This window comes from Sebastes fasciatus, chromosome 23 (assembly GCF_043250625.1).
Source record: "Sebastes fasciatus isolate fSebFas1 chromosome 23, fSebFas1.pri, whole genome shotgun sequence".
Lineage (NCBI taxonomy): Eukaryota > Metazoa > Chordata > Actinopteri > Perciformes > Sebastidae > Sebastes > Sebastes fasciatus.
Window position 1 is genome coordinate 4,900,747 of NC_133817.1, and position 27,986 is coordinate 4,928,732.

Genomic DNA, 27,986 nt, shown 5'->3' on the forward strand with positions numbered 1-27,986 from the left:
CCAGATATATTATCTTATTCCTCTGTGTCATAGAGCTGCATTGTTGTCCAGAAACTGTTAAAAACACATGCGTGAGCCACACTGTTGCACTGGGTGACCTGTCCGTTCATTACCAAAAGTACCATTTCCTCCTGTTTGAGTAACATTTTATGCAAATTACTGTGGCCAGAAGTTTTAGAGAAAATACTGAGTCAAAAGTATGTCTTTTATAAAGACCTTTCACACAGTTTAAAGGGACTGTTTGTAAGAATCAGAAATTGCTTGTTAACAGCGACACCTGTGGCCGTTAAGTCAACGAAAGTCAACGTCCTGTTGCTCGCGCTTGTGCTCGCTCTACATAGACATGAACGAGCATCGCTCAAAACAGTGAGGCGACACATGTCAGCCCTCCTGTGTCCTCCGACCGCGGCCAACACTGTTTTGCAAGACGTGCTTCACTATATATAACTTTGCGGTTTTGGTGCTTCGGTGTAGTTTGTGTTGGAGTCTTGTCTGAACAGCGTAGCCACACGCGAACGCGCATGGGACACCGACCTGCAATTATTTATACATGTAAGAAGTAACGAACAGTCCCTTTAACCATAACTTGCTCCCTTTTTCCCCACCAGAGTACGAGAGGGATGGATCGTTTGTTACTCTCGAGGAAGTGGATGCGAGCTCCGAGGTTATCGGGGAGGTCACAATGCTCAACACACTCAAGCACTACGAGGTGAGAAATGAGAGTATTTTAAAAAAGCTGTTAGTGGAAGAGGTAATCCCCTGTACTCCCCTGCAGAAAGTCATGAAGTATTTCTGCATCTCAGAGCACTGCCAGTTAACATGAGAGCAGTGCGTCAGTTGGAGGAACTCCCCTCTTACTTTGACTGTTATTGTTCCTGTCTCCGCCCACAGGAAAAGAGCATGCGTGATGGCTTCACAGAAACTGGATTCAAAATGTAAATAACAAAACCCTCATTGCAATTTACTTCCCTTAAACTTTTTTAGGGCTTAATAGAACTTAATCATAAACACATTGGTTGTATAGATATGAATGGTGAAGACACGGCAAAAAAGTCCCACCCAAGCATGATAAATGGTAAAACGGGGTCCATGTTTCAACGCGGGTCGGGTGATTTGCTGACATCACCGAGATCCCACACAGGACAGTCCCCCGTCCCTCTCCACAGGGAGAGAGGGCGTAGCTAGCGACACAGCCCCGGCAATAGATGAGGTCCGGGCAAAGGGTGCCGCAGAGCTCACGGCCGGTGCCGCGAGCCACCTTCACCCCCGGGCCTTTCCAAGCTGAGAGCCAGTCGCGGCGCACTGTGGCGAATCCCCTGGGCAGACTGCCCCACTGATTGAGAGGTGAAAAAATATTTTCGGTTCATTATGAAACTGTGGCTGACCACATTTTGATCGCATTTGACTATGCTAATTGTGGTTGAAATCATCCCTGAAACTCCAGATAGTCTATAGGAAGAAAAAAAAGATAAGAGTCAATAGTCCAATCTTCGTATTGAGCAGCCAAATCTGAGCCAAACATCTCTGATTCGGCTAAACAGTACACTACAAGATGTTTCTGAAAACATTTGAAGAGAGAAATAGGCATTACAGTAACAGAATATTGATTCATATTTGATCAGCGCCGTCTAGTTTGACCGTTTGATCGGAGTTCGCGAGTGATTGACAGCTGGCTCTCATAGACGGCAGCTGGACAGCAGACTCCAGCTCGGTTGTTTTCCTCCGGTCTGTGAAATCTTGAAGATGCCGTTAGGAGCACCGGAGGACACAGAGGCACACGATTTTTTTTTAGATCATGTGTCTCATGTACTACTGTCAGGATATAGTGACCATTTTATAAACATAACTTTTTTTAATCATATTTGCTCCAATTGAATCTAACATGAAATGGCTACATAGTTCCACATGCTGGGACACCCAAACAGCAGCGAGAAGTAGCTGTTTTAAATGTAGGTTTATCAACGAGGTAACACGGCAGCAGTTCCGCGTCTCAGTGAGACGGAGAAGTGAAGCTCTTCTCCGTCTCAGAGAGCATTTTATAAAAGAGATAAAAAACCACAAACCCTCTGGAGGAAGAGTAATGGCTTAATAATGGGATCGTGGAGTGCTCTATGTGTCTATCATCTATCAAGAGTACCATCAGAGCCTGGGAAAGATAGACTCTAACACATTAGTTGTTTACAGTAATAGCCTGGTGGCCTGGACTGTGTTGGCCATATTATTACAAATCCAAGTCATAACTAAAAACTAACTTTGTTACACACGAGTAGTAAAGCAGGAAACGATACATAGGTGTTGCTGTCTGGGGAAATCCTGATAACACGCAGTACTGGGAAAAATGTGTAGAATAAAGAAGTTCTTGGAAAGCGGATGTTTCTCGAACATCTTCTTGCAACACCTGGGTCAGCATGAGTATCTGCAGGTTTTCTGTGGGTGAATGTGGTTTCCTGTTCCATACACACAAATAATAAAAACAAAACACGGTGAAAGGTAAAACCGAAAGCATGTCTGTGATGTTATGCAAGCTTTTATTGCAGTAAATAATGATAACATACATTCGTACAGGTCGATTTGATTACTACAAGCTGATGATTATTATTATTTTCTTTTTCTTTATTTGTCTAATTGACATTTGTATATTTATATATGAATATAAACTAATGAAACTGACAGCTTTGCTATTTACAAATTTGTATTGACTTTCAAAATACAGTACAGCTGTCAAATTCACATTACTGTACAAATTAAAAAATACTGTACTATGTATAATTGAAATACACCATAATACAGTTGTGTACTGTATATAAAATATAGCTTACTGTAGTTCAAATTATACATTAGGATATAGCCTAAAACAGAATTGTTCTGTTTACAAATACAGTCATGTCAGTAGTGCAAATAGGCTACTAAGCCACAGCTTGGCAGGGGGTTTTGTGCATTTCTAAATATGTATATAAATAATATAAATATAATATAATTATATATTATTATTTATTAATAATAATTTAACATGCCTGAAAATAAACTATAGGCTATCATTGCCTAATATAAAAATAAAATATATAATTTTTTCCATAAGTTATGTATGAAAAGATTCAAAATGAACACTGTATGTGGACTACCTGATTACTATAAGCAAATTATTTAAACAGCATTTGTATAAGAACGATTCTGTCCGAAGCTTTTTGATCCATATAAGTGGTTGATCATTGTAACCGTGATCACTTTAAAAAAGTAAGCCTTGTTTGTTCTCATCTCGTGCTGTTGTAGCCGTTTCATAGCAGTTGTCTCTTTTTGGAACAAAGGTTGTAAAATCAAAGGAAATGTCATTTATTAAGTTATTTCTGTGTGTTGGTCCGTTTGTAGGTTCCTGATGGAGCGACAATCAAAGTGCTTTCGAAGAAAACTCATCCTCCTCTGAGCCCGCAGGGAAGTCTGAAGGGTAAGAGCTGAGAAGGAAAACACTGCTTACTTAACACTTAAAATAGTTTTGTGAAATATTCATATTCACTTTATTTTAACAATAGTTAGATGACCTGTAAACACCAAACTAAATGCTAGATGGGCGGAGGAGGAAGGTAATTATTTCTGCTAACGATCATTGTTGATTTTCTTTTAGATGATGAGAACTTCTCTGGAAAATACTTCCACTTGGTAAGAGCCAGTTTGTGTTTTATGTTTGTCAGAGGTGAATCATCATATCAGTTTATAAGACAGGAACGGTTGACTAATTCAATTCACACAATGGTTGATTTAATGTTTCTTTTCTGCAGATTGATCCTGATGTAGACGAGGACCAAAGAAGGAACCCAGAGAGGAAGAAGCTAAAACTGAAGGAAGTGCACCTCACTAAGCTGCTCTCCACCAAGGCAAGAGGAACCAGTCGCAATGCCTCATTTTACTTAAACAAACACGCACTAACACTAATACCCTTTTTCAACCAATATTGGCGCGTCCATGCAGGTTTTTTAAATACAGAAAACCAGCTGAAAATAAACGATAGACTCTTTTCCCATTGCGAGTATGCAGTGCCGTTCCAGCAGGGTTAGTAAACAGTGAAAATGTTACCGTGGTTATATCTGCTTCTACATCTGTTATTTATAAATGACTGCAGTAGTCACGGGTATTTATCAGCTCCAGCTCCGATAACATGATGGAAACATGAATTTTCTTGGTTAGTCTTTCCACTGTTCCAACAATCACCGTCTCTGGTTTGACAGTTTGAAAGAGAGACTTAATAAGTAAGACGTATGAAAAGAGAATTAACCACAGTAACATTTTCACGGTTTATTAACCCTGTTTTCGGAAAAGAGTCTATTGCCTATTTTAGTGGGTTTTCCCGTAAATACGCACACATTTTGGTAGAGAAAGGGGTATTACATGGTTATTTTTACCACCTGCAGCAGTGTTAATGTTGCAGAGGAAGCATGCTATGTTCGTTCCTCTTGTGGTGTCCGCACAGATTAAAATAGGAGCATGTCTGTCCAATCAGAACCGTGAAACAGACTGAAAAACGCAGCAAAACCGCTCTCTGTGTGGACATGGTGTTACTGTGAATTCAGAAGGGTTTTTGTTTTCAACTCCGAGAAGAGAGGAGATGGCACTTTGTAGTATGAATTATTCATTTCCTGTCTAAAAACAAAAGGGAAGATCAGAGTTCTGGTGAGACTACGGTTGCATGTAATTATTTCAGAGTAAAAGGAGTTCAAACTTTTCTTTATACTGTTCTGAACTATATAAGGGACGGCAAAAATTGACATTACCTTGTGCTCTGTCTCTAAGGTGGCGGTGCATTCATTTGTGGAGAACCTGTTCAGATCTATCTGGGGGACGCCGCACAGCAGAGCCCTGCATGCTGTCAAATACTTTTTTGACTTCCTGGACGCTCAGGCGGAAAACATAAAGATTACCGACCCAGATGTCCTGCACATCTGGAAGACCAACAGGTATTGTTGGACCATCCAAAGCTCTGTGGACCGTGTGAAAAGCTTTAATACAGAAGTTAACACTTAAAAACTGCACCTTTTCTTCCTGACATGTCTTAATGCTACTTTGCAGTTTGCCTCTGCGCTTCTGGGTCAACATTCTGAAGAACCCCCAGTTCGTTTTCGACATGGAGAAGACTCCACAATTGGAGAGCTGCCTGTCTGTCATCGCTCAGGCCTTCATGGACTCGTTCTCGCTCAGTGAGCTCCAGCTAGGAAAGGTAACGTACAAGACAAATGTCTTATACTATACTTATACTATGGCTTGTTAATGACTTTCTCTGACATACCACAACATTAATTTTTTATGACTTTGCTTGACATACTATACTATGACTTTTTTTTCGACATATTATACTATGACTTTTTTCCCAACCTAATATACTATGACTTTCTTTTAATTTTTCGACATACTATACTATCACTTTTTTTAATTTTTCGACATACTATACTATGACTTTTTTTTTAAAATATTTTTTATTGAATTTGATATATTAATAAAAATATTTACAATATACAAAAAAAAACATCAGATGTGCATCAGCTGTCATCCTCCTGGCCTGCAGGAGTCAATTAAAGTTAACTGTTTTGAACTAACAATAATGTAATTTGGATATATACCTAGTATACAGAGCCTTACTTGGTGAGGCACCTTCACTCCAATAATCTCAGATATAATCTGAACAAGTGTTTCACAGTATTTTTTTCAAATTTGGGACAGTCAGTGAAACAGAGTACCCTGTACATGCCTACACAATTATTAAATTCACACAAACTGTAGCATACAAATTCTGAGGTATTCAATTCAGAGTAAGACTTTCAGGGTCCTAATTGTCGCTAAATTGATTGGTCAACTTTTAATACTTTTTTAGACTCTGATGAAGGCAAAATCATGCATCTAGTTACAGGAATTTTACATCTATGAATGCAAAAAAAAGAGTTTGAGTCACGCTATACTTAATGCATATTATTTTGTTTCAGCATGCACCAACCAACAAGCTCCTCTATGCCAAAGACATTCCCAAGTTCAAACAGGAAGTAAAGACTTACTACAAGCAGATCAGAGACCAGTCAACAATCACTTACTCAGAATTCAAGGAATTCCTGCAGGAGGAGTCAAAGGTAATGTCCAGTCCAGTACACAATCTTTAAAAAACGGTCTCTGTGAAGAGCCTCAGAGAACGAATGATGATGTTTTCATTTCAGAAACATGAAAATGAGTTCAACGAAGCCGCAGCCCTCCGAGAGCTCTACAAATTCATACAGCGATACTTCACAGAGGTCAGTTCATTTCATCTCAAGACGAACACACAGATGCTACGTCTGGTTTTGTTTTAAATATGTTTTAGTTACAATCACTGCCGTCATCCGTGTTGACACCCCTCAGTAAAGCTGCAGTGGGTGACAAACTGCCAACTGTCTGAGGTGAACAGTGTGATATATTTCCGTTTGATCACGAAGTTAGGCCACATAAGTTTGGGTCAAATTTTCACACCAATCATCAGGTCTGTGTCATGTATGGGTATCAGCAAATCTAAAACCAGGAAACTTTTAGCTGTAAGTGTGAACACAGCCTGACACTGAGAGGCAGATGAGTAGATAATGCTAAAATGAATTTAGGCTGACATGTCATGACATAAAATGGGATGGTATGCATCACAATAAGTGGTGTCAAAAGAAGCAGGGTACGGTCACAAGTTATTTGAAATGTATTTATACACAACTGGTCTTAGCCCACATTTTTATCTGTGGGATGCATTGGAGACGAGAGCAACAGTGACTTCACTTGTGAAACCGACGGTCACGGGACGCCTTGTGTAGAGGAAATGAGATTTGAAGCCTTCTGATTTCCCTCTGCTTCGTTTATCAGACTGTCGTTTCCTGTTTCAAAACTCATCACTGCAAAAGCTTTTTATGAGCAATACAATGTCTTTATAGTATATATTATATATATAAATATATATGAATATAATATAATGAAATATATAAATAAATATATAGGAATATAATATATATATAACATAATATATATATTATACATAATATATATATATATATAATATATATATTATATTTAATATATATGTTATATATTATATAATATGTATAATATATATAATATGTTAAAAATCCACCTCTATAATCTCGTCAAAATTCGGTCAGTGGGGTGAGATGTATTTCAAACGCCTTACGATACCTCTCTTGGGTACTTTATGCTTTTTCTCCAGATCAATGAGAAGCTGGACCAAAACGGAGCCCCCACCGAGCTGACGGAGCAACTGCATCACGTTAAAAAGTCGTTTGATGGACTAAAAAGCTGCTCCTGGAACTGAGCCGCCATCTTTTCATTTATATGAATGAACTACGAATGACAAAGTGAGAGGACCGGGAAGCGTGGATCATCCCTCTGCTACTGAGATGGAGATGAGGTACAGCCAAACCGTGTTGGTCATTTCATGACTCAGAGGGGAGTTTTGTGGCTTACGCTGAAATGCCTTCTCTGGTCTTTTTTTGGCACTGCTGTGACAAAAACTCTTTTGGAAACTCTTGAATTCTGGGAATTTTTTGGCATTAAAATAGTCTTCCGAGATGACGTTATCAGCTGGAACTGCTATGTGAGTGTAGTGCAGAGCAGCGGCCGTGAGCTAGCCAGTAGGGCACGCCCACATTACTCCTCTATATCTTTACAAGGGATGCTAATTTAGATTTTTTTTTTAACCGACAAGATAAGTGCGTTGCATGCCGCGTTGCGCCAGCTGCAGTGTATGAGCACAACAGACAACCGTAACTAATACTAACTTTTAATATTTCCTTTAACCGTTAAACCGATAGCGTTAATCGGTTGAAACTCTTAATGTCAGTTAACGGTTAATTATTAACATCCCTACTTTACATAGCAAACAGTTGTTTGCTGCTGTATTGATGCTCTGGATATTATATATATATATATCAACGAATTTAGCACCTTTAAGCTTGAATCATAAAGTCAAAACCACAGATGTCAGGAAAAACAGTAAATTAGAAATGACAACAGTCTGTATAAACATTGTGCAATTCTTTTTATCAACTCCTCTGTATAAAAACATTTTTTCCACAGTGGCTTCAGAGCAAACATGTGTAAACAACAAATCCTGAGGATGTCATGGTCAGTTTTAAAAAAGGTGCTACAGCATTTCAAATTACAACATCAGAGACGCATGTAAACGCTAGTAAAATCCATTCCCATAGCGCCATTTATATGTAAATACGGCAATAAATAATGCTATTTTAAAAACACCACAGGCGTCCTCCATGTGACAAACGGGACACCTGTTGCTCTTCTGTGCGCCCTCGTGCCTGTGACCCGGAAATCCATCTAAAATGCGTCAGTTGTATCCATTGCGGAAGTCTTTTCGGCACATTTAATTGACAGCTCCAAAGCACGAATGTCTCATTTTGTTACATACCTGTTACCCCGACTCCACTCGCATCTCAGGTGGGAGGGACTAAGACGCGAGGGTGGGACGTACAAACTGTGAAAAGCCTCATCTCGCTTTGTATTTCAAATGCAAGTCCAATGTGAAGTAGGGGTCAGAGGTCAGGCTGGTGGGCGGAGTCCCGGTCCCTCTGCACTAGAGATCCCAGTTCCTCCAGCTGCTGCTGCTGGACGCTTTCCAGGTCCTCGAGCCGCCGCCGGAGCAGAGACAGCTCTCTCTGATGCTGCTCCTCCTGCAGCACGGAGGGGAAAAAAGGATAAACAAGCTAATGTTACGCTTGCTTCCCTCTCTCAAACACAATAGTGGTCTTGTTATGCCATATTTCACACTTAAGTAAATAGATATCCCCCTGTTAGTTTCACTGTGGTGACGCTGTTCTACAGATGGTGTTTGATAACAGCTTCAACAGGGTGTGTCTGTGGGGAGTTTAACCAGTCAACCTCTGCCATGTGGGTTTGTTTGTGTGTATAATTTAATTAGCATATGATTGAAACTGATATTTGTTGGTTTGTAACTTCAGATGCTCTGTATGGTCTACATAACCTGTATGTTGCTGCTTCAGTTAGTGATTTGACCTTTTAGGAACCACCTACAGAGAGGAGGTGTGATCTTATTGCACTGTGGGTTTCGTTTGAAGAGAGACAGGGAGATTTCATCTCTTCTAATCTCAGCCTAACCTCTGTTGTTGCCACATGGCATTCTGGTCTATTTCCTGTGGGTGTAGAAATTGCTCTCTGTGCCTTTTCTATGATGGATGTTTACCTGTTTTTGTCTCCATTAAACTAACATTATGATCCATCTACAGCCTGATGCAATAAGTTCTGTTCACTGCGAGTTAGACTCACTGGTATGTTGGCCAGCGGCCCCTCAGGCCCGAGGAGGAGGAAGGGGTTGGGTGCGGGTGCGGAGGTCAGGAAGGCGGGGCCGGCGCTGTAGGGACCCTGGCCACCCAATAGGAGGCGTCGAAACTCGTTGTGTCGTTGCTGCAGCTCCTTCAACCGTCGGTTGAGTTGAGCTTGCTCCTCTGAGAACGATGAACGTCTTGACAGAGAAAAGAAAGTTCAAATTGGGTGTTTCAAGCAGGCGTGTGACTGGAGTTTCCTAATGTTCATTTATCTTGTATGGATAGTTAAAAAGAGGACAAAAGATCTCCTTTGTGAGCAATTTAAGTTTGTTGAATAGTTCACACAGGACTATATCTCTATCTTGCTCTCTCTAATGCTCTATCTATAGCTATAGTATATCTATCTCTGTCTATTTATATCGCTATATCTATCTATTGCTCCATCTATCGCTATCTATATATCTACATCACTAACTATAGTTATCTCTATATCCATCTATTTCTCTATCTATATAGCTCTCCTTATCTATCTCTCTATATTGCTATCTCTATCACTATTGCTCTATCCATCACTCTGTCTATGAAAAAGAGCTAAAAACAGTTTCAGTATTTCAGTCATAAAATGAGGTTTGAAGTTTACTTCTTAGCTGCAGCAGTTTCCAGTTCCAGCTCTTCTATCTTGGCCTCTCGCAACTGGATCTTATCCTGCAGCCTCTTCTCTTTGTTCTCTGTCAGCGTTTTTCTCTGTGCACACACACACACACACACACACACACACACACACACACACACACACACACGTGTTATCTGCAGGTTCCAGATAGAAAAATTCAAGTCTCTCTTAAGACCATTTCAATGCTAAAAATGACTTGTGAATAAGCAAAGGGAAACCAAGATATGATTGGCTCACAGAGTCCTCTTGTGATCTCATGCAGACATTAAACAGATAGGATGCAGATTGTACTAACCCATTACAAGACAACATGTAGCATAAGCAAACCTCTTTGCAAAGTGTTTGCTGAGAGACACTGTAAGGAGCAGCAGTACCTTCTTCTGGGCCACCGCTGCCCTCTGCAGTTTCTCTTTGACCTGGGAGTATTTCTGCTGCAGCTCAGCGTCTCGCTCCTGCAGCTTGTGTTTCTCCTCCAACCACTCGACCCGACGGTCCTCCACCAGCCTGGAGGAGGAACAACACACGGAGAGAAGGAAAGAGAGTTGGTGGTATAGCGGTATACATGTTGTGTAATAGTGATACTAGCTACTACTGAATGTACACACATGCTGCTTTTGCTTTTTAATGATTGTAACTGTGAATAAAGACCCGGCTTTACAGAAAACGTGTTGTCCTTAATTTCATAGTCTTATGTCTCGATCACCAGGTGATGGTGGATCTCACATCATGTTATTTGCATGATTTGAGGTTAGTAACTATTAGGGCTGTCAAAGTTAACGTGATAACACAAATTTGTTTTAACGCCACTAATTTCTATAACGCAACTTGCACATTTTTAGGTTTGTAGCGGAAACTAGAAAACCTAATGAATCCATTGGAATCAACCATGTTTTACTAGCTTGTTGTGAAGGAGGTTAAATAACGCTCCAAACTTGCACTAAATTTTGCCGAGGAAAAACTGTCATGATCATTTTCAAAGGGATCCCTTGACCTCTGACCTCCAGATATGTGATTGTGAAGGGTTCTATGGGTACCCACGAGTCTCCCCTTTACAGACATGCCCACTTTATGATAATCACATGCAGTTTGGGGCAAGTCATAGTCAAGTCAGCACACTGACACACTGACAGCTGTTGTTGCCTGTTGGGCTGCAGTTTGCCATGTTGTTAATTGATTTCCAATAATAAATATATACATACATTTGCATAAAGCAGCATATTTGTCCAGTCCCATGTTGATAAGAGTATTATATACTTGACAAATCTGCAAAATACGCAAATAATCGTGATTAAATATTTTAATCGATTGACAGCCCTGGTAATTATCTGACCAAAATAAAGAAGGGAGGCGGACAGAGGCTCAGCAGTACACATAGAGCAGCAGATGTACCTCTCCGCTTCGTGTTGGCTCCTCTCAGCCTGGGCTCGGGCCGTCCTCAGATCCTCCCTGACCCTGTCCAGTGTTTCTCTCAGTCGCTGGTTCGTCTCCATCAGGTCACTTTCAGAGTGAGACAGCGTCCCCAGCTGGACACCCAGTTCCTGGTTCTGCTGTTGGATCAAACGAAAATCATTTATTTCAGCCACACAAACCCCCCCCCCCCTGACTGCAGGACAAAATAACACTTTGATGTAGTTGATGTTGACTTACCAGCTGTAGGTCAGCGATCTCTGCTTTCTGTCTCTCGAGCTCCTCAAGCTGTGAGCTCTGCTGCTGTAGTTTGCTTCTGTGAGACACAAAACAATTTCATTAATGAGAGCACTAGATTTCCTTAAAAGAGTATAAAGATTAGATGACATGCCATCACAAATGAAAGCTCTTTTTCTTGTTCATGTTATTATTTCTCCCTTTTGTATGCTCTGATGACACTAAATGGTTGGGCAAGTCACCTTGACGCCATTTATTTTGAGCAGCAGACTAAAAACACATGTTTGGAGACCGAAACTGGGTCAAAGAGGAAACTACTTTCCTACTATGCAACACATCCAACCACAGACTCCGATGGGTGCTAGATGCAGTAATCTCACAAACTCCACTTTCCTTTCATCTTTCAGGAAATATTCTGTGGCCTCTTCATGCACAGATATGTTTTATGTTAAATATAAATTACATGAAGAAAGAGCATCTTGACCTACACTGGCTGTAACCTGCTTTTTTCTCCTCTGATGAAGGCAGCGGTGTAGATTTAGTAACACTCAACATTCAGTACAAAGCTGACCTGAGGTTTTGCATTTCCCTGCGGGCTGACTCTTCTCCTTGTTGGGTGCTGCGAAGACGCTCCTCCCATTCCTCCTTCTGGGCGAAATCTGCAGCGTCCTGCAGCGCCCTCTGCTGTTCCAGAGCAGCAAGATGGTTCTCAACCTCCAACCTAACAGCAGAAAACTATTAGAAAATGCTCTAAAATGAACACTAGCAGAAAAGACAATAACAGAAGGAAAAACACGAGTAGCACAGAAATGATCTTTTTGATTTTGTACCAATAATGCATTTAAATTGTCCACTGATCTTCCCATATTTTCTGGGGATTCAAAACTCTTCTAACTGCAAGACAGCCCCCAGGTGACTGATATCAGTAACTAACAGTAAATAAAACAAAGGGGATTCTCACTTTTCCTCGTGCAAGGCTGCAGTTTTGCGGAACTCTTCCTCGCGGGCAGACTGCACCTTCCTCACCAGCTCCCGCTCTTTCTCCATCAGAACTTCCTTGTGTCGCTCCACCGCAGCCTTCAACACCTCCACATCTGCCTGCAGACCTGAGACACATGAAGTTAGTTACCATGAGAATCTGAGGGTGACGGAGAGACAGGTTGATACACACTGTAAATTAATTAAGTATTCTGTCTGAGACAAACAATACATATTAAGGGTAAAACGGCCATCGATCATTATCGGCTGTTATTCATTCTAAATAGTTTGATCGATGGTCTCTATAAGGGCCGATCAAATGGTGCATCGATTCTGGACTCAAACGTTTTTAATACTCATTTGCCTGCTCTTTAAAGGCAGGGATGGTAAAGATTGGTATCTGTGGCTGTCGCAGGAGTGTAATAAACCCGTCCAATCATTTCATTCAGCTTGAATGTAATGATTAGAGAGAGGAGTGTGTGTGTGTGTGTGTGTGTATGTGTGTTTGTGATCCATACCGTCAGTCAGCCCCTGCAGTGTGTCTCTCTCCCTCTCCAACTCCCCTTTAGAGCGGGCACACTCCAGTTTGACGCTCGCCACCTCCAGTTTATGTGAATGCTTCAGGCTTTCAATCTGAGAACCAGAAAAACACAAATTAGATCATCTCAAATCTCGTTTTTAAAGCTTCAAACCACGTGTAGGTTAATTTTTGTATATTGCTATGTTTTTGTATATCGCTAAGTTATTGTACTGATTGCATGATACTTTTGTCTTTTTTGCTAAGCTGCTGTAACAGTGAAACTTCCTGCAGTGATTATTAAAGTATCTATACGTCTAAAACCTTGATAGACAAAAAAGATAAATAGTTCTTCATTACTGACAAACTCTTCCAGCATGACACATCATAACCCTTTCACTGAACATAGCATGGAAGCCCAGAGATATTATGGTCAATTAAAACATCTCAGAGGTCAGAGGTCGAAGAGCAGCGTACCTGGCAGGTGAGAGAGTTGACCTCTCTCTCCGCTTTGTGCAGTCGTCCAGTGAGCTGGCTGTTCTGCTCGTGTGTCAGATGAAGCTCGCTCTCCATCCGCTCCAGTTGCAGACGCAACGACTGACGCTCTGCCTGTCACACCAACCAACGACCAATCAGATCCAACAATCGCAAAAAAAAAAGAATATATTTTCCCTGTCACATTTATAGCTGAATCATAATACAAGATGGGTAAGTTTAGTCATTTCTACAGCAAAAATAACAAAAACTGTCTCACCTCCAGCAACTTCACTGCAGCCTGAGACTCCGTCAGCTGTCTGATCTGGATGCGCTGGACGCTCTCGGCCTGCTGGCCCGAGTTATCTTTCTGGGCGCGAAGCTCGGTCACCTCTGCGTCCAGGCCCTTCAGCCGCAGGTGGAGCTGAGCTTTCTCCCTCAGCAGAGCCTCCACTCGTTTCCCATCACGCAGCGGGTCTGAACCCTGGTACTGAGCAAACAGGTCCTCCCTGTCCTTCTCCAGACGACAGATCTGACAACAGCAGGGGATCATTTTGATTAGGATCTACTTTTATCATCAGACACCAGCAGCCTGTTGCACCAACTGTACATAAGTTCTCTCTTAAGTAAAGTCCACACTAAACTAAACATTGAAACTAGTTAGTTTGATCCTAAAGCTGGGTCTATGGCATCACGGACACGTATAGTTCAGCTTAGTTACTCTGGCTGAAAGTCCACACTGACCATAATATTGTTGCAGAAAATGACATTTCACATTCTATGGCCAATCAGTGAAAAGAACTAATCCTGATGCATTATATTTTGCATGTTTACAGAGTGCTGACATAACGATAGTGCAACTTATCTTATTGCTTTACACACACACAGTAGATTTATGCACTTGAATTGAATCACCAACCACGTTGACTTTATCCTGTAGTAGAATAATGGCACCAGACGCTTTAATGGAAGGACCGAGGGCCCCGTTTCTGTCTGTGTTATGTTGCTAATCTGCTGCCAGCAGGTTGGTAATCCTCTTGTAACCGCTCGTGGAAAGCGGGATGTATAAATCAGTCATCATGAATGGCCAAGGGGTGTAATCTATCACGGGGGCGTTGCAGACGGCGGTATAACAGCTGGTATAATTCACTCCTCCTCATCCAACAAAGTTATCCCACCTTTCAAAACAATGCGCCATGCCTACCGCTATTTTATGGAGGACTTTACACCTACTAGGGGCTAGGTGTAAGATTTAAGTTGTAACATTTGAGCTGGTGCAAGCATTAAGATGTTAGTAGCTCATAAACTCCGACTTAAGTTAGAAATTACGTTCAAACTAGGCTACGTTTGAACTTAGGCATAGCTGGTGCAACCCAGTACAGTACAGTATATACAGTATACAACAACTAGAATTCAATTGAAAAGCATAAACAACCCAAATGCTGACCAACCAAACAACAAACCTACCTCGGCTTCGTAGCGGATCCTCCTCTCCTCCAGTTTATGAGCATGTTCTTCTCTCTGGTGGTCACACTGGGACTTGAGGAAGGTGAACTCGTACCGCAGCTTGTTGTACTCAGATCTGTACTTCTCTGTCTCCTAAAAAAAAAAAAAAAAAAGAACCACGAGTAGACACATTAGGAAATCAGTGAGAGGAGAGTGGGAGCAATCAAGCGGACAAAATGGAAATTAGCTTGAAAGCACAGATTTTCAAAAGGAAATCAATGTTCATCTCTTGACCGTTGCTACAGACTTAATAGTCACAGCTGCTGACGCCAATTTATAGCAGGTATTAAAAGACAATACCAGCATTTTCTTTCTTCAGTAGAAGCCATTTGCAGCCGTTTATCCATGTACAATTTAAACAAATGACATAATCCATAACAGTAAACATGAATGGACATTCTGTTTTAGCATTTTAGCATATTAGATACATAGAGTGCTGCATTACATTATGGCACCAGTGTTCTCTCTCATATACAGTAGGTACAGCAGTCAATAGTTGCTGTTGGAGCTAAACCTATCCAAGACAAAGGATATGATCATAGACTTCAGAACTCAGGCTTCATTCTATGAGTCTACAATCATTAAGGACCAGGCTGTTGACTGTGTAGAAAGTTACAATTATCTTGGGACAGTCATCAACTCTAAATTGACCTTTGGGAAGAACAGTGTGTAAAAAGGTACATCAGCATTTGTTTTGTCTCAGAAAACTGTCCCGTTTTCACACTGATAATTAAATCATGCTCTTTTATCTGTTCTTAAAATGTATAATATTTTAATACTATGATGATGATTGTTTTAATGCATGTTTTGATGTCCTTTGAGCTGTGAGTGTTTGTCTTGTTTTAACTCTGGATGCTGAATCTCCTGTATCTCCTGTCTGCACGACAACTTTACTCTCGGGTATTAATAAAGAAACCTTGACCTTAATACAAAGAAAATGCACTTGTGTATGTTACACATTACTGACCTCCTCCAGTTTATTGAACCTCTCTCTGACCGGAGCCTCCATGTCATGCTGCACCTGAGCTCTGAGCAACTCCAGCCGCTGAGGGGTCATCACCTGGTCAACACAGACACACACGTTTCACACAGTTTCATTGTGTGAGACTTTCTCTCTCTTGAGCTTGGTTTACCTGCAGTCGCAGCTCCTCTAGCTCCCTGGTTTTGTCCAGCAGGTCTCCTTGGAGCTCCGCCAACAGCAGCTGCATTTTCTCCTGCTGAGCCTGTCTGTCGCTCAGCAGACGCTTCAGTTCACCCTGCGAACGGGTGAACTCATCCTGCAAGCTGCAAGAGAGATACCGGGGCTGAGAATGAGCACAGTGCAGCACCAACATACACCACAACAACATGGTTTCTTCTTTTTTTCACTGTTTGCTCTACTACCGCAACCACACAATGTTCATATATCAATGATATCTTTCTCCCGAGTTTGATTCAGTGTGTTCCTTCATAATTCATATACAATTTATTTAAATGTCAAGGAATCATTGAGGACATGCCCTCATGTTCAATGATGTCGAGAGTACAATAAAACAGAATAAATACACACAAGAACATAATTAACAAATAACAACAAGCATTCAGCCAGACAACCATAGAACAATGTTAAAAACAGTTACAATCAAGAGTGGAGTAGTTTGCAATCATGGATTTAAAATGTATATATATATTATAACTTTAATGTGTTTTGAAAACTGTTCCAAGTTTTTGACACCAAAAGCAGTTTCCCCAAATTTAGTGTTTGCATGCGGGACTTCAAGCTTTAGCCAAATCACTTGAACGAGTCGAATATAATGACTTTAGGACCAATATGAAACAAAGTCTGCCAAAAGGATAAAAATATGTTGATCTTAAATCAGATTTTACCTGGCGTGTTCAGCCTTTAGTGTCTGGTAGTTGGTCCTGTGGTTTTCGCACTTCATCCTCTCGTCGATTAGCCTCTTCTGCAGCTCCATCTCTGCTCCCCCCAACCCAGCAGACAACCCCAGCATGGCTGCAGACTTCCCCATCCCAGGCTCCAGGTTTGGGAGGAGAGGTGCCGACTGGCCGAGGCCGGAGGAGGAGGTCATCTCACCTCTGCAGCTAAAAGACACAGAAACAGGAGGAGGATAAAGAAAGAGCTGTGTGAACCAAGCAGAGGAACTGCTGTGTCTGTATTGTTTCTTAACAGTGACAAAAACTGCCTGCACTCTCTCTCTAAGTTGTAGTGAGGTGCTTTGAGAGGACAAACGTTAGTCCAGGGTTTGTTGTCAGTTAGTTACCATGGTGGCTTTGAGAAGAGTCCCCCAGCTACTTGTTAAATCACAACCACTCAGCAGTCAAGGCAAAGGCTCTAAAATCAATCTCAAGTGATTAGTTAGCTCCACTCTCTGGCTGCTGGGTCTGCTGTGGATACGCAGTCTGTGATTGCAACTTAAAAAAAAAACACTTAAGATTTTCATGTCTTTTACATTATAAAGCAGGTTTAAGTGCTTTATAAATACTGTAAAACTATCAAAACACTCAATATACGGAGAAATACACACAGCCCGTATTCAGAAATTGTGCGTTTGAAATAAGCCATCCATTTGTGTTATGACAAATATACAATATAAAGATCATAACACAGTTTTAAACCTAAACATTCTAAATGGGTCCCAGTTTATTTCCTGTTGCAGTGCATGTAAATAACATCAGCTGACAGGAAGTAAACATGGACCCAAACTGTTGCCTAGCAACGCAATTCCATTGAAATGTGCTAAAACGGAGCGTTTCAGACAGAGGGTAAATACAGGTATATTCAGGCAGACAGTATGGGGAAAATAAAGTGTTTTTTTATCATTACAGTATGTAAACATATTCTAGTAGAAACACAAAATACAATCATGAACCTGGAAATGAGCATAATATGGGACCTTTAAAAACAACTTTGCTATGTAGTTATTGTAGTGTTAGCAGAGCTTGAGACTGATGTTTGTATACAGGTATGAATGTGCTAAGTGAGCACAGTACATTTTGGGTGTGAAGTTTATTCTTGTTAAGATGCTGTATAAAAGTATATGTTGTGAAGGTTATTGTGCAATGAACGTCATTAAATTATTACTGCTTTCAGGTGGTGAGGTTGTTTAAAGGGAACATATCGTGCTCATTTTCAGGTTCATACTTGTATTTTGTGTTTCTACTGGAACAGGTTTACATGCTTTAAGTTACCTAGGTTACCTACCTAGGTAGGTAACCTAGGTAACTAGTTAGGTAACTAGGTAGGTAGGTAACCTAGGTAACCTAACCGTTATAGTTACTCTAAATTAAAGTTAAACCGGAGACTAACACTAAAGTCTAGACTCTTGAACAACAGTTGTACTCACAATCACAACGTCTTTAGATGTAATTGAAGCGTTAAAACTGTAAACTGACGTCTCAAACTGGTCAAAAGCACCGAGACGTTGTTTTTAAATGTCCCGCTACATCATCAACATGCTAACTAGCCTGCTGAGCTAACGGCTAACTAATTTAGTGCTTCCGTTGTCGGACACTCACTGTTTATGGGCATTTTCCTTAAAAAGTCAGGGCAACAAACTTTAAATAAACACTCTTTAACACCACTCGGACATGTTTTCTCGATGTTAATGCAAATATAACTACAATTCAAACAATTATGAGCGATTTAACGCTGCAACGGCTGACCTACCTGTGAGCTAATCAGGTCCTGTCTAGAAGGCAACCCGAAATCTGGCTAACATCTCGCGAGACTCACTGCTACTACCACCTCTCTATTCTTAACAATCTCGCGAGAGTTTCACAACTCATGGGTTACCTTCTAGACATGACAGCTAAACCACTAAACAGGAGCTTGGAACTTGTTCAACGGCGCATATTTGGGTTTCAAATAAAGACTTACGACCACAAAGTGTGTTATTAAACAAAACTATCATCTACTTTACAGACTGGAGCAGTTGGGTGTCAAAAGCCACGTACCTCTTGTTGAATTTGGGACTTTATTTCCTGTTGTTTGTGTGTTTGTTTGGCTAGCTAATGTGTAAAAACTACAAACTGTTGCATCATGGGAATTTTTTCCTGAGATGCATTTCTCTCATTAAAAAAGTCAACTTTGACAATATCAAGTTATTTCAATCATACTGGCAATATATATGTTTTGTTGTGTGCACAGTGATATTACCACACAGTTTATACTATAATAAGTAATTACATAAATTATATATCACCTATGTAAGATTAAACCTCCAATACTCAACACTGAATATGCTCAGCATATATACTAGTCCTGCATACTTATTTAACCATATTAGAGTAACCAATGGTTACTAATATTAAACAGCAAAGTGAGCATATCTTTTACATTGTTTTCAGTGTTCGGACAAGTGGAAAAAGTCATGTTATATCCACCCAAAAACGAACACACCTGCTCACATCATAAATGCAGAAATCAGCTGAGCAGATGCAAACATGTGGAATGCTCCAGGGACCAATCTGCACATTACATACTGCAAATACTCAGATGATACCAGCCATTCTTGCACTTCTCAATGATAATTACTCTGCTATATATATATACACATACACACATACATACATACATAAATACATACATACAATAGACTCAGCAACACTGCCAGAAATGATTTTCATCCACTAACACTACTCTTAGTTAAACACTTTGGTTATTGCTTTAAAAAACTGTCTGCAAGCCATATTGTTCCACAGGTCCCATTTACAATTTTATTTGTCCCCAATGGGAACAAATTCAGCTGCATTACACACACACACACTGCATCTAAATTGATAATCTGTGGCTAGTACATGAGTGATTTTTCCTTTCGGGGACAATAAAGACTCGACACAGGGATCGATAAAAGTCTACCCTCATCTCCATTCATCTTCAAGGGAAATAATGAGTCTGCAGTTCCGATCAAATTCAGAATGTTAAAGCTAAACAATACTCGTATGTGCATGTCCTGACCAAATCTTCTTCAACCGGGATAACAATCTCTCCATATGTTTCTTCACTACACCGGTTAAAAAGGGCCTGTAATAACCCAGAGTCCAGACATGATGGAGGAGGATAGGGAAGATTATAATAATAATAATAATAATACTTCTTGCCCACTAAATGGTGAGCTGGTCAAACCAGAGGAAATAACAGTGTAAGCATGCAGATCTCTTCTCGTAATATCTGTGGTGTTTTTCTTTTAGTAGTGCTCTGCTCTTTGATTGTAGTCAGCGTCAATTTTGTGATTTAGTAAATAGTAAACAATGTGAATAATCTGGTGGAAATGATAATAAAAGAAATCATAAACCAACAAATGTGATGCAGAGATGTAATGGTAAGTGAAAGTTCGTAGTAACATATGGCTGTATACATTGACAAAACACATTAACAAAGTTCTTAAAACAAAGCTAAATCATAGTAAACGATATGATTATAAAACAATAATACAACTGGTATTTCATATTGGATTGTAAAAGTGGTCCAAACTAAAAAAAAAAAGATTTTCTTTCATTCAACGGCATGACATCAGTGACTGATGCTGTTAGCTCTAAGGCACCTCCAATCTTTTACATCTGAACTCATACTTGTAGTTTGATCTACATATTACGTAACAAAACAATTGTTTAACTAAAATAGCCAAGTGGTCAAACTTCCTATGAAAAACTATTTACAAGGGAATAATTAAATACGTTAAAAAAAATAAATTAACAAAACTATCTTTGAGATATACAAAAATCTGAGCGCCGTACGTTGCCAACTTCCTGAGTGCACGTAATGTTTCTTCCAAAAACACGGTGTCGTTGGTCCGAACATTTTCAGCTGGAGCTGCAAGAAAAAAGGAAAAGCAAGAGACGAGTCATGAAAAATTCCAAACCAGAAAAGTGAAAATGAACATGAATGGTCACTCTGGTTACCTGTCAGCAGCGTCCTGGTCAGCTGCAGCATTGCTGTCGGCTTTGGATGCAGACGCTCGCAATTTAGTAAAAGGATCTAAAAGGACAGAAACAAGTTGAATCAAGTTGGCATAAAAACAAATTAAATAATAATTTAATGTGAAAAATTAGCAGAAAATGACAACATTCTAGTTCCTCCACCTTGAATCCAGCGGATCTGCGTCGCCGGGCCGTAGCCCTGCTCGTTCTTAGCAGCTATGCGGAAGACGACAGCTGGCCGGTTGGAAGCGGAGTAGTCGATTTGGGCGTTATCCAGGTGTGTGGAGCTGACCGAGCAGGACGTCTTGGTGCCGCGGTAGATCCTGATGAAGGCCATCTGACCCGGACGCTCCGAGCTGCTGGAGCGGCTCTTCTTTACTGCCATGTACATGGAATACTCCAGGATCTTGCCCGATGGAGAGGGGGGAGCCTCCCAGGTGATGTGGACCGAATCGTTGGCCTGTGCAGAAAAAGTATTCATGGGTGATAATAAACCATAATAACGAGATAACGCAAATTTGTTTTAATGCCACTAATTTCTTTAACGCATTAACGCAATCGATATTCCAGAGGTTGTACCGGGCTCAGTTTTAAAGCTAGAGAGAAGATACTGATATCATATGAAACTAGAAAAAACCTAACCATGTCATACTAGCTTGTCTCGGCTAAATAACTCTCCAAACTTCTGCTAAATTTTGGTGAGGAAAAACTGTCATGGCCATTTTCAAAGCGGTCCCTTGACCTCTGACCTCCAGATATGTGAATGAAAATGGGTTCTATGGGTACCCACGAGTCTCCCTTTGTGTGTTTTGTGTCTAAAGCCTGAAAGCAGCAGGGATAAGGAGTTGGGCTCCGGGCTGTTTTTTCCTCGTCCCGGTGATCGGCACTTCTGGTTTGGTTCCGCCCGTAAAATCTTTTTGTTGCATTAGCGGTAATAATAAACGGACTATGACGAAACAAATAATCCACTTTTGACAGAAATCTGTAGACGGAGCTCTGCCACCAATGAGTATTAGAGGAAATGTGAAGAATGCAGCAAGTCTTTCTTAATTTATCAAGTTTTTCAGTCTGAATATTGTTGATATATCACCTTGGAAATTTTGACAGCAGAGGGCGCCCCGGGGAAACCAGGCTTGCAGGTCTTGAACTCGCTGACTGGGCTGAAGACCCCCTGGCCCAAACAGTTGATGCCTGCAACTCTGAACCTGTAGGTCTGACCTGGAGCCAGCTCCTGCTTCTCTCTGCTCTGGTAGTCCTGAGGCCCTGGAAGCTTTCTCTGAATGATGGGAAAGCAAAGGATTGACAGAGGATGTGTGGGTGAGATAAAAAAGGGATGAGTGGCATCTTCATGGGGTCCCAATCGATACCCGCTATGTGTTAAATAACAGTAAAACCAGTCTTTCATGATTGAAACTGTACAGAAGGTTTGTACCTCTTTAGTGTGTGGCGGCCGGCTGCTGATGGCTGGAGTCGCCTGGTCACCGTCAGCAGGTAGAAAGTAGTGGCTGACCTCAGAGAAGAGTGTTTTGAACACACCAACATCAAACCAAACTGCTTCATCTGGATTCTGCTGGTGAGAGATTATAGTCTTAGTTTAGACCAAGCCAGGTGAGAGCTAATAATTACTGTTCAGAAGTGGATCTGACCTAGGGGGGGGCGATATATATAATATACTCGATGCATTGCGGCCTGTTCTACGTGGGATGTAGTAAATAACCATATTGCGAAGTATAAATAAGACATGAGACTCGCTTTTTTGCTTCTCTCACGGCTCTCTCCCTCACAGACACACACTCTCCTTGGTTTAAATCAAACAGTTATTTTGGAGAAAATGTAAAAAAAATATCAAGATATACATGTATATCGTATATTCAACATAGCCTATAGATATAGAGATATTATTTATAAGCCATATCACCCAGCTCTGATCTCACCTGATGTGTATGAGCGTAGAAATCTGTTGTCTTGTCAGCTGAAACAGGTTGATTCTCTGTAAAAAAGCAAAGGAAAGCCCAGAGTGAATTTCACTTGACGACGTGCTGCAGTCTGGTTTATCTCTGACATTTGGGGCTTGAGCATTATCGTTACCTGGCTGGTGCTGAGCTGAGCTGCTGACCTCTGTTGATGATGTCACCTGTCCAGCAACTACAAACAAAACACACATAGAGAGCGCGAAAGGTCAGTGCATCAAAGCTGAGAGTGAGAAGACAGATCTTATTTAACGAGGGCAGGGTGTTGTTTCCCTGCCTACTGCCTCTTTTATTGTCCCTAACAATTACATTTTTGGAAGCTCAAAAATTCATGCAGCATTTAATCACTTGACATGAAGACTTACCGCAGCCTTTTGTGTCAGAGACCTTCTGTGTCTCCTTCCCTGCACTCGTTCCTCCTTGTGCTTTGGCCTCTGCTGAGCCGTTGGACGAATCTGCCATCGTTTCCTTCTGTGCTGCTGACGCATTCTGAAATTCAGGGAGAAGATTAAAACACAAGACTTTTTAATGTTTAAATAGGAAGCACTGCATTAATAGGTCAGGTCTTTAACGCAATCGATCTTTCGAAGGTTGTAGCTGGCTCAGTTTTAAAACTAGAGTGAAGATACATCATATAAAACTAGAAATCTTATCATTATTTACAGATTTAAGCATGTTAAGTAAGTCTCGTCTACCTGAGCTGATGCTTTTGCTGCTTCATTAGTGGTCCCTCCAGTCTGAGGTTGAAGAGACTGGACACCTGAGAAAGGAGAGTTTCAATGTAGTGCCAAAAATGTCCATAGCAAGTTCCTCATCCTGATAAACACGCTACAGACTCTTGTCTCTTTTTTTGTTTATGTATTTTTCAATTCCATGTTATTTCGTCGTGTCCTCCTGAGCCTCGACTCTCCTCACTGAGCTGATAGCTGAATATGTTCACCCTCCATACCTGCAGAGTCTGTACCCTCCCTCACCGGCCCACCTGTTCCAGTTTGATCGACTGGTTTTGCTGGTGGAGGTGCAGGCTGGATCTGAAGGATGTAGCAGTCGGCTGCCGCCAGGGGGCGCCATGCCACGTGAAGCATGCTGACTGTGGATTTGATGAGTAACACTGCCTCTGGGGCGGCGGGTCGATCTGAGGACAGAATAATAGAATATATTAAAGAACAGTATTTGCTTTTAGATCGTTTTTTTAGCATAAGTTGCGTAGTCGCTTGCTTCAAAGCACCCTGTTCAGGTGGCTTTGGGTGATACGATCACAAGCGGAAAGCTCTAAGTACGTTGGTTCACACCATTAGAATGCATCTCCACATGTGTCTCCAGTCTCCAGTACTACTGCAGTAGTAATAACCTACATATTCGTGAATTTGGGTCGTTCTCAGTTCTCACCCGTCTCCAGGAACCAGAGGTCTTTGCAGCAGACCTGGTAGTTCCAGCTCTTGCGGTATCCGTCACGACCGCTCCAAATGTAAAGCCTGGACCCGACGGTGGCAGCAGAGTGGCCGGCCCTGGCTCTGGGCCTACAGGCGTACGGATCGTCACTCTGGGGTCCCTGGCTCTGCAGCTGGGACTCGATGTCGTCTTGCTGCTCTGGGCCCAGGTTCTGCCAGATCATAGTGTCTGTGACAGAAAAAACAGGGCAGCAGTGAACTTGCTGGCCTCTGAACGAGGCTGAATAAGAACTGAACCAATAAAGATGCCCTCCAGGGCTCCTTCACCCTGTGTGAAAACTCTGATAGGAGTGTGGGATATTTTCAGAGATATGTACTGACCTAAGTTGAGTACACTTAACGAGTCGCTGCAGATCCATTCAGTTCCTGAAGCATTGTCCTCGTCTGACTCTGGTACAGGAACCCAGCCACCAAAAACATACATCCTGCAAACAGAGGGACACTCAGGAGTTGGTCAAAGGCTAGCCGGGTCAGGTGACACATACTAACTGGACATCTGCTTTAACAGAGATATAACACTGATAATGACGGATCCCTTACTTGTTTCCAATGACATTGGCAGAGTGAAGGCTTCTGGGAAGTGGCGGGGAACCTCTGGTTTCAGGCATCGACCAAACCATTGTGTCTGAAGAAAATAAAAGTTTCAATATTACAAAGAGTTGTTTCTCATTACACGCAAATAAGCACAGTACAGTCTTTCCACTGGATTGAAGGTACTGTAGCAACTAAAGGATGCAAACTGTTTCAATTTTCCTTTCTGAAACTTGCAAGATAGTCGATATTATCTATCAACAAAAAAAAAAACGTCCTACCGAGGTCAAGCTGCCAGATGTCGTCTAACCGGCATCCTTGCATCCCTCCATAGATGTAGAGCTTCGGGGATCCGAGGCCAGTGTAAGCAACCGAGGTGTGGGACTCCCGTGCTGAGGGACCTCCACCCTTCGTCTCTGGGATGCTCCAGCCTCTTGCCCCCGATAACGACGGCAGCTCCAGCTCATAGAAGTCACCCATGTATCTAAAATGGGAAAAAGTCAAACTCGTTTATGCAACTATCTCTCAGTTACAGAGGTTATATATCAAACTGTATCGTCTCCACGCTGGTTAGCTGTAAGGTTTCATTGAATAGAATTGTGGATTCACGGTAAGAGCAACATGATCAATTCAGCATTCAACACTAATCTAAAAGCTATACTTTAAACTAGAGCTGAAAAGATGAATCGATCAAAAGGAAAATAATCAGCAACTATTTTGATAATAGTTTAATTGTTTCAGTCATTTTGCAAGAAAAATGCTCAACATTCTCTGGTTCGAGCTTCTTACAGGAGATGATTTGCTGCTTTTCTTTGTATATATCATCGTGAACTGAATATCTTTGGGTTACGTTATTTTTTGATGTTTCATAAACAAAATTATCAAAAAGGAAATCTGCAGATTAATCAACAATGACAATAATCGTTAGTTGCGGCCTTTGCTAAAGGGCTTGTTAAATAAAATGTCAGTAAGAAGTCCCCACAACTTCCCCCACTCCATATCCACTAATAACCAATCTGCCCTGTTTGTATGCATTTCTGAAAAACCCAGTTTAAACAAACTCTTCATCAAATGTAATGTTTCATGTGTGAAAAACATACTTATTATTCTTATTTTCCATTTCTGTCAATAGATGGCCCTAAACGCTACATGCTGTCCTTTAAGTAAAAAATCTGAATACTTCTTCCACCACTGGTATTTGCACAGTACCTTGGTACATTGCCGTTGGGGTCTTCACTATCATTGGCAAGCCCTCCAAACAGGTAACACTTGTTACCCACAAGAGTGAAGCTGTGTCCAATCCGAGGGCAGGGAGGCAAGCCGTTCCTGGGCGCTCTGGGCTTCAGCTTCTTCCACAGCCAGCGACTAGCCTGAGCCACACAGGGACCAAAGTCAAGATTTGAAAATTTCACTTCACTACAGCAGCAAGGTTACAAATCCCAATCACTGTGACAGCATTACCTGAAGTTCATAGAGGCTGTTAGTGTATTTCCCGAACTCAACCATGCCGCCAAAGACCAGTATTCTGGTGCCTTCACAGACGAAGCCATGGGCAGCACAGCCGGGTGGGATGTCACCCCTCACCGCAGGCAGAAACCACTGCTTTGAGACTGGAAGAAAAGGGCAGATTTCAGACATTGAATCGTACAAAACATCCTAGTGAATGCTGCCTTTTAGACATTTTATACACTCTGTTTGGAAACAACTCTTACAGACAGAGCTATGTTTACAGTAGCAAGTTATATATTACCTAAAACACAACCTCACCATCTGAACAGGACTTTTAATTCAAAAAGCAGTTAATTGCACAATGCCCTCCACAACATATCATTTATACAGTATCTCAACAAGAATAAACTTCACACTCATACTGTGCTCACTCAGTGAAACGTGTCAGCACACTCATACCTGTATACAAACATACATACTCAAGCTCTGCTAACACTACAACAACTACATAGTAAAGTTATGTTTAAAGATACCTTCAGCTGTGTTGTTTTGTCACACTTTTTCATTACATTTCTTTCACTTAAAGCTACACTGACCAAACAAATGACATCTAACATCTAACATTTTTCTGTTTGTAAGCTTACTTTACCTTTTTTTATTTTACTTATCTCATCTTATTTACTAATTTTACTAAATGTATCTTACTTAATTGTTATTCTATTAGGCACTAATATTTATTTTATACACTAGTATCTTATACACTTGAGCTTGTTGTAATTTTGTTGTATTTTTGTTGTAATTTTGTTGTATTTTTGTTGTAATTTTGTTTTGTTGTATTTTTGTTGTAATTTTGTTGTATTTTTGTTGTAATTTTGTTGTATTTTTGTTGTATTTTTGTTGTAATTTTGTTGTATTTTTGTTGTAATTTTGTTGTAATTTTGTTTTGTTGTATTTTTGTTGTAATTTTGTTGTATTTTTGTTGTAATTTTGTTTTGTTGTATTTTTGTTGTAATTTTGTTGTAATTTTGTTTTGTTGTATTTTTGTTGTAATTTTGTTTTGTTGTAATTTTGTTGTATTTTTGTTGTAATTTTGTTTTGTTGTAATTTTGTTTTGTTGTATTTTTGTTGTAATTTTGTTTTGTTGTATTTTTGTTGTAATTTTGTTGTATTTTTGTTGTAATTTTGTTTTGTTGTATTTTTGTTGTAATTTTGTTGTATTTTTGTTGTAATTTTGTTTTGTTGTATTTTTGTTGTAATTTTGTTGTATTTTTGTTGTAATTTTGTTTTGTTGTAATTTTGTTTTGTTGTATTTTTGTTGTAATTTTGTTTTGTTGTATTTTTGTTGTAATTTTGTTGTATTTTTGTTGTAATTTTGTTTTGTTGTATTTTTGTTGTAATTTTGTTGTATTTTTGTTGTAATTTTGTTTTGTTGTATTTTTGTTGTAATTTTGTTGTATTTTTGTTGTAATTTTGTTGTAATTTTGTTGTATTTTTGTTGTATTTTTGAGCAATCTCTGGCACAAGAATGTCCTTATCTTATCTTATCACTCAGTTGTATCAGTTAGATAA

At 40.5% G+C, this 27,986-nt stretch overlaps 3 protein-coding genes across 11 annotated transcripts in view; 1 reads left to right on the forward strand and 2 right to left on the reverse strand.

The window, feature by feature from the left end:
• Positions 1-9,259, forward strand: part of plxnc1 (plexin C1) — a 34,125-nt gene extending 24,866 nt beyond the window's left edge. Inside the window, exons 23-31 of the mRNA XM_074625281.1 lie at positions 609-709; positions 3,367-3,442; positions 3,620-3,654; positions 3,774-3,869; positions 4,783-4,946; positions 5,059-5,206; positions 5,967-6,107; positions 6,192-6,266; positions 7,214-9,259. Of these exons, the coding sequence (XP_074481382.1) occupies positions 609-709; positions 3,367-3,442; positions 3,620-3,654; positions 3,774-3,869; positions 4,783-4,946; positions 5,059-5,206; positions 5,967-6,107; positions 6,192-6,266; positions 7,214-7,318 (941 nt within the window). The 3' untranslated portion in view covers positions 7,319-9,259. The remainder of the gene's footprint in view (positions 1-608; positions 710-3,366; positions 3,443-3,619; positions 3,655-3,773; positions 3,870-4,782; positions 4,947-5,058; positions 5,207-5,966; positions 6,108-6,191; positions 6,267-7,213) is intronic.
• cep83 (centrosomal protein 83) lies at positions 8,028-19,178 on the reverse strand. 5 transcript variants are annotated; one of them, XM_074625292.1, is made up of 16 exons: positions 19,052-19,178; positions 16,964-17,179; positions 16,231-16,381; positions 16,065-16,157; positions 15,059-15,190; positions 13,872-14,123; positions 13,595-13,726; positions 13,119-13,233; positions 12,584-12,728; positions 12,194-12,343; positions 11,626-11,701; positions 11,368-11,522; positions 10,353-10,482; positions 9,946-10,049; positions 9,307-9,502; positions 8,028-8,693 (listed from the first exon to the last, which is right to left on the reverse strand). In XM_074625292.1, the coding sequence occupies exons 2-16, from the start codon at positions 17,164-17,166 to the stop codon at positions 8,556-8,558; spliced, it is 2,172 nt and encodes a 723-aa protein (XP_074481393.1). In that variant the 5' UTR covers positions 17,167-17,179; positions 19,052-19,178; the 3' UTR covers positions 8,028-8,555. The 5 variants fall into 5 exon arrangements, with proteins under 5 accessions (XP_074481393.1, XP_074481389.1, XP_074481390.1 ...); XM_074625288.1 differs by having other exon boundaries at positions 11,368-11,525; XM_074625289.1 differs by lacking the exon at positions 19,052-19,178 and adding an exon at positions 18,765-18,908 and having other exon boundaries at positions 11,368-11,525.
• Positions 19,179-20,398: 1,220 nt separating this feature from the next.
• The window catches only part of hcfc2 (host cell factor C2), an 8,106-nt gene continuing 518 nt past the window's right edge, over positions 20,399-27,986 (reverse strand). The window contains exons 2-17 of one of the 5 annotated variants that reach the window (XM_074625287.1): positions 26,430-26,578; positions 26,178-26,338; positions 25,250-25,452; positions 24,978-25,062; positions 24,759-24,862; positions 24,376-24,606; positions 23,969-24,121; positions 23,682-23,746; positions 23,352-23,475; positions 23,105-23,161; positions 22,951-23,006; positions 22,449-22,583; positions 22,107-22,292; positions 21,179-21,476; positions 20,999-21,074; positions 20,399-20,909 (exon numbers count right to left, since the gene is read on the reverse strand). In XM_074625287.1, coding sequence (XP_074481388.1) covers positions 20,900-20,909; positions 20,999-21,074; positions 21,179-21,476; positions 22,107-22,292; positions 22,449-22,583; positions 22,951-23,006; positions 23,105-23,161; positions 23,352-23,475; positions 23,682-23,746; positions 23,969-24,121; positions 24,376-24,606; positions 24,759-24,862; positions 24,978-25,062; positions 25,250-25,452; positions 26,178-26,338; positions 26,430-26,578 — 2,093 coding nt within the window. In that variant the 3' untranslated portion in view covers positions 20,399-20,899. Of the gene's footprint in view, positions 20,910-20,998; positions 21,075-21,178; positions 21,477-22,106; positions 22,293-22,448; positions 22,587-22,950; positions 23,007-23,104; positions 23,162-23,351; positions 23,476-23,681; positions 23,747-23,926; positions 24,122-24,375; positions 24,607-24,758; positions 24,863-24,977; positions 25,063-25,249; positions 25,453-26,177; positions 26,339-26,429; positions 26,579-27,986 lie in introns of all 5 variants that reach the window. The other 4 variants (XM_074625286.1, XM_074625285.1, XM_074625284.1 and 1 more) reach the window with 4 other exon arrangements.

What these genes read in the sequence shown, in the direction of transcription:
- cep83 (XM_074625288.1), bottom strand. Translation starts at nt 17,166, where the DNA reads ATGACCTCCTCCTCCGGCCTCGGCCAGTCGGCACCTCTCCTCCCAAAC. An exon ending in ACTGCAGGGGCTGACTGACG is followed by an intron (nt 12,729 to 13,118) that starts GTATGGATCACA and finishes CATGTGTCTCAG; the next exon opens with GTCTGCAGGCAGATGTGGAG. An exon ending in GAAACTGCTGCAGCTAAGAA is followed by an intron (nt 9,503 to 9,945) that starts GTAAACTTCAAA and finishes TTCTCTGTCAAG; the next exon opens with ACGTTCATCGTTCTCAGAGG.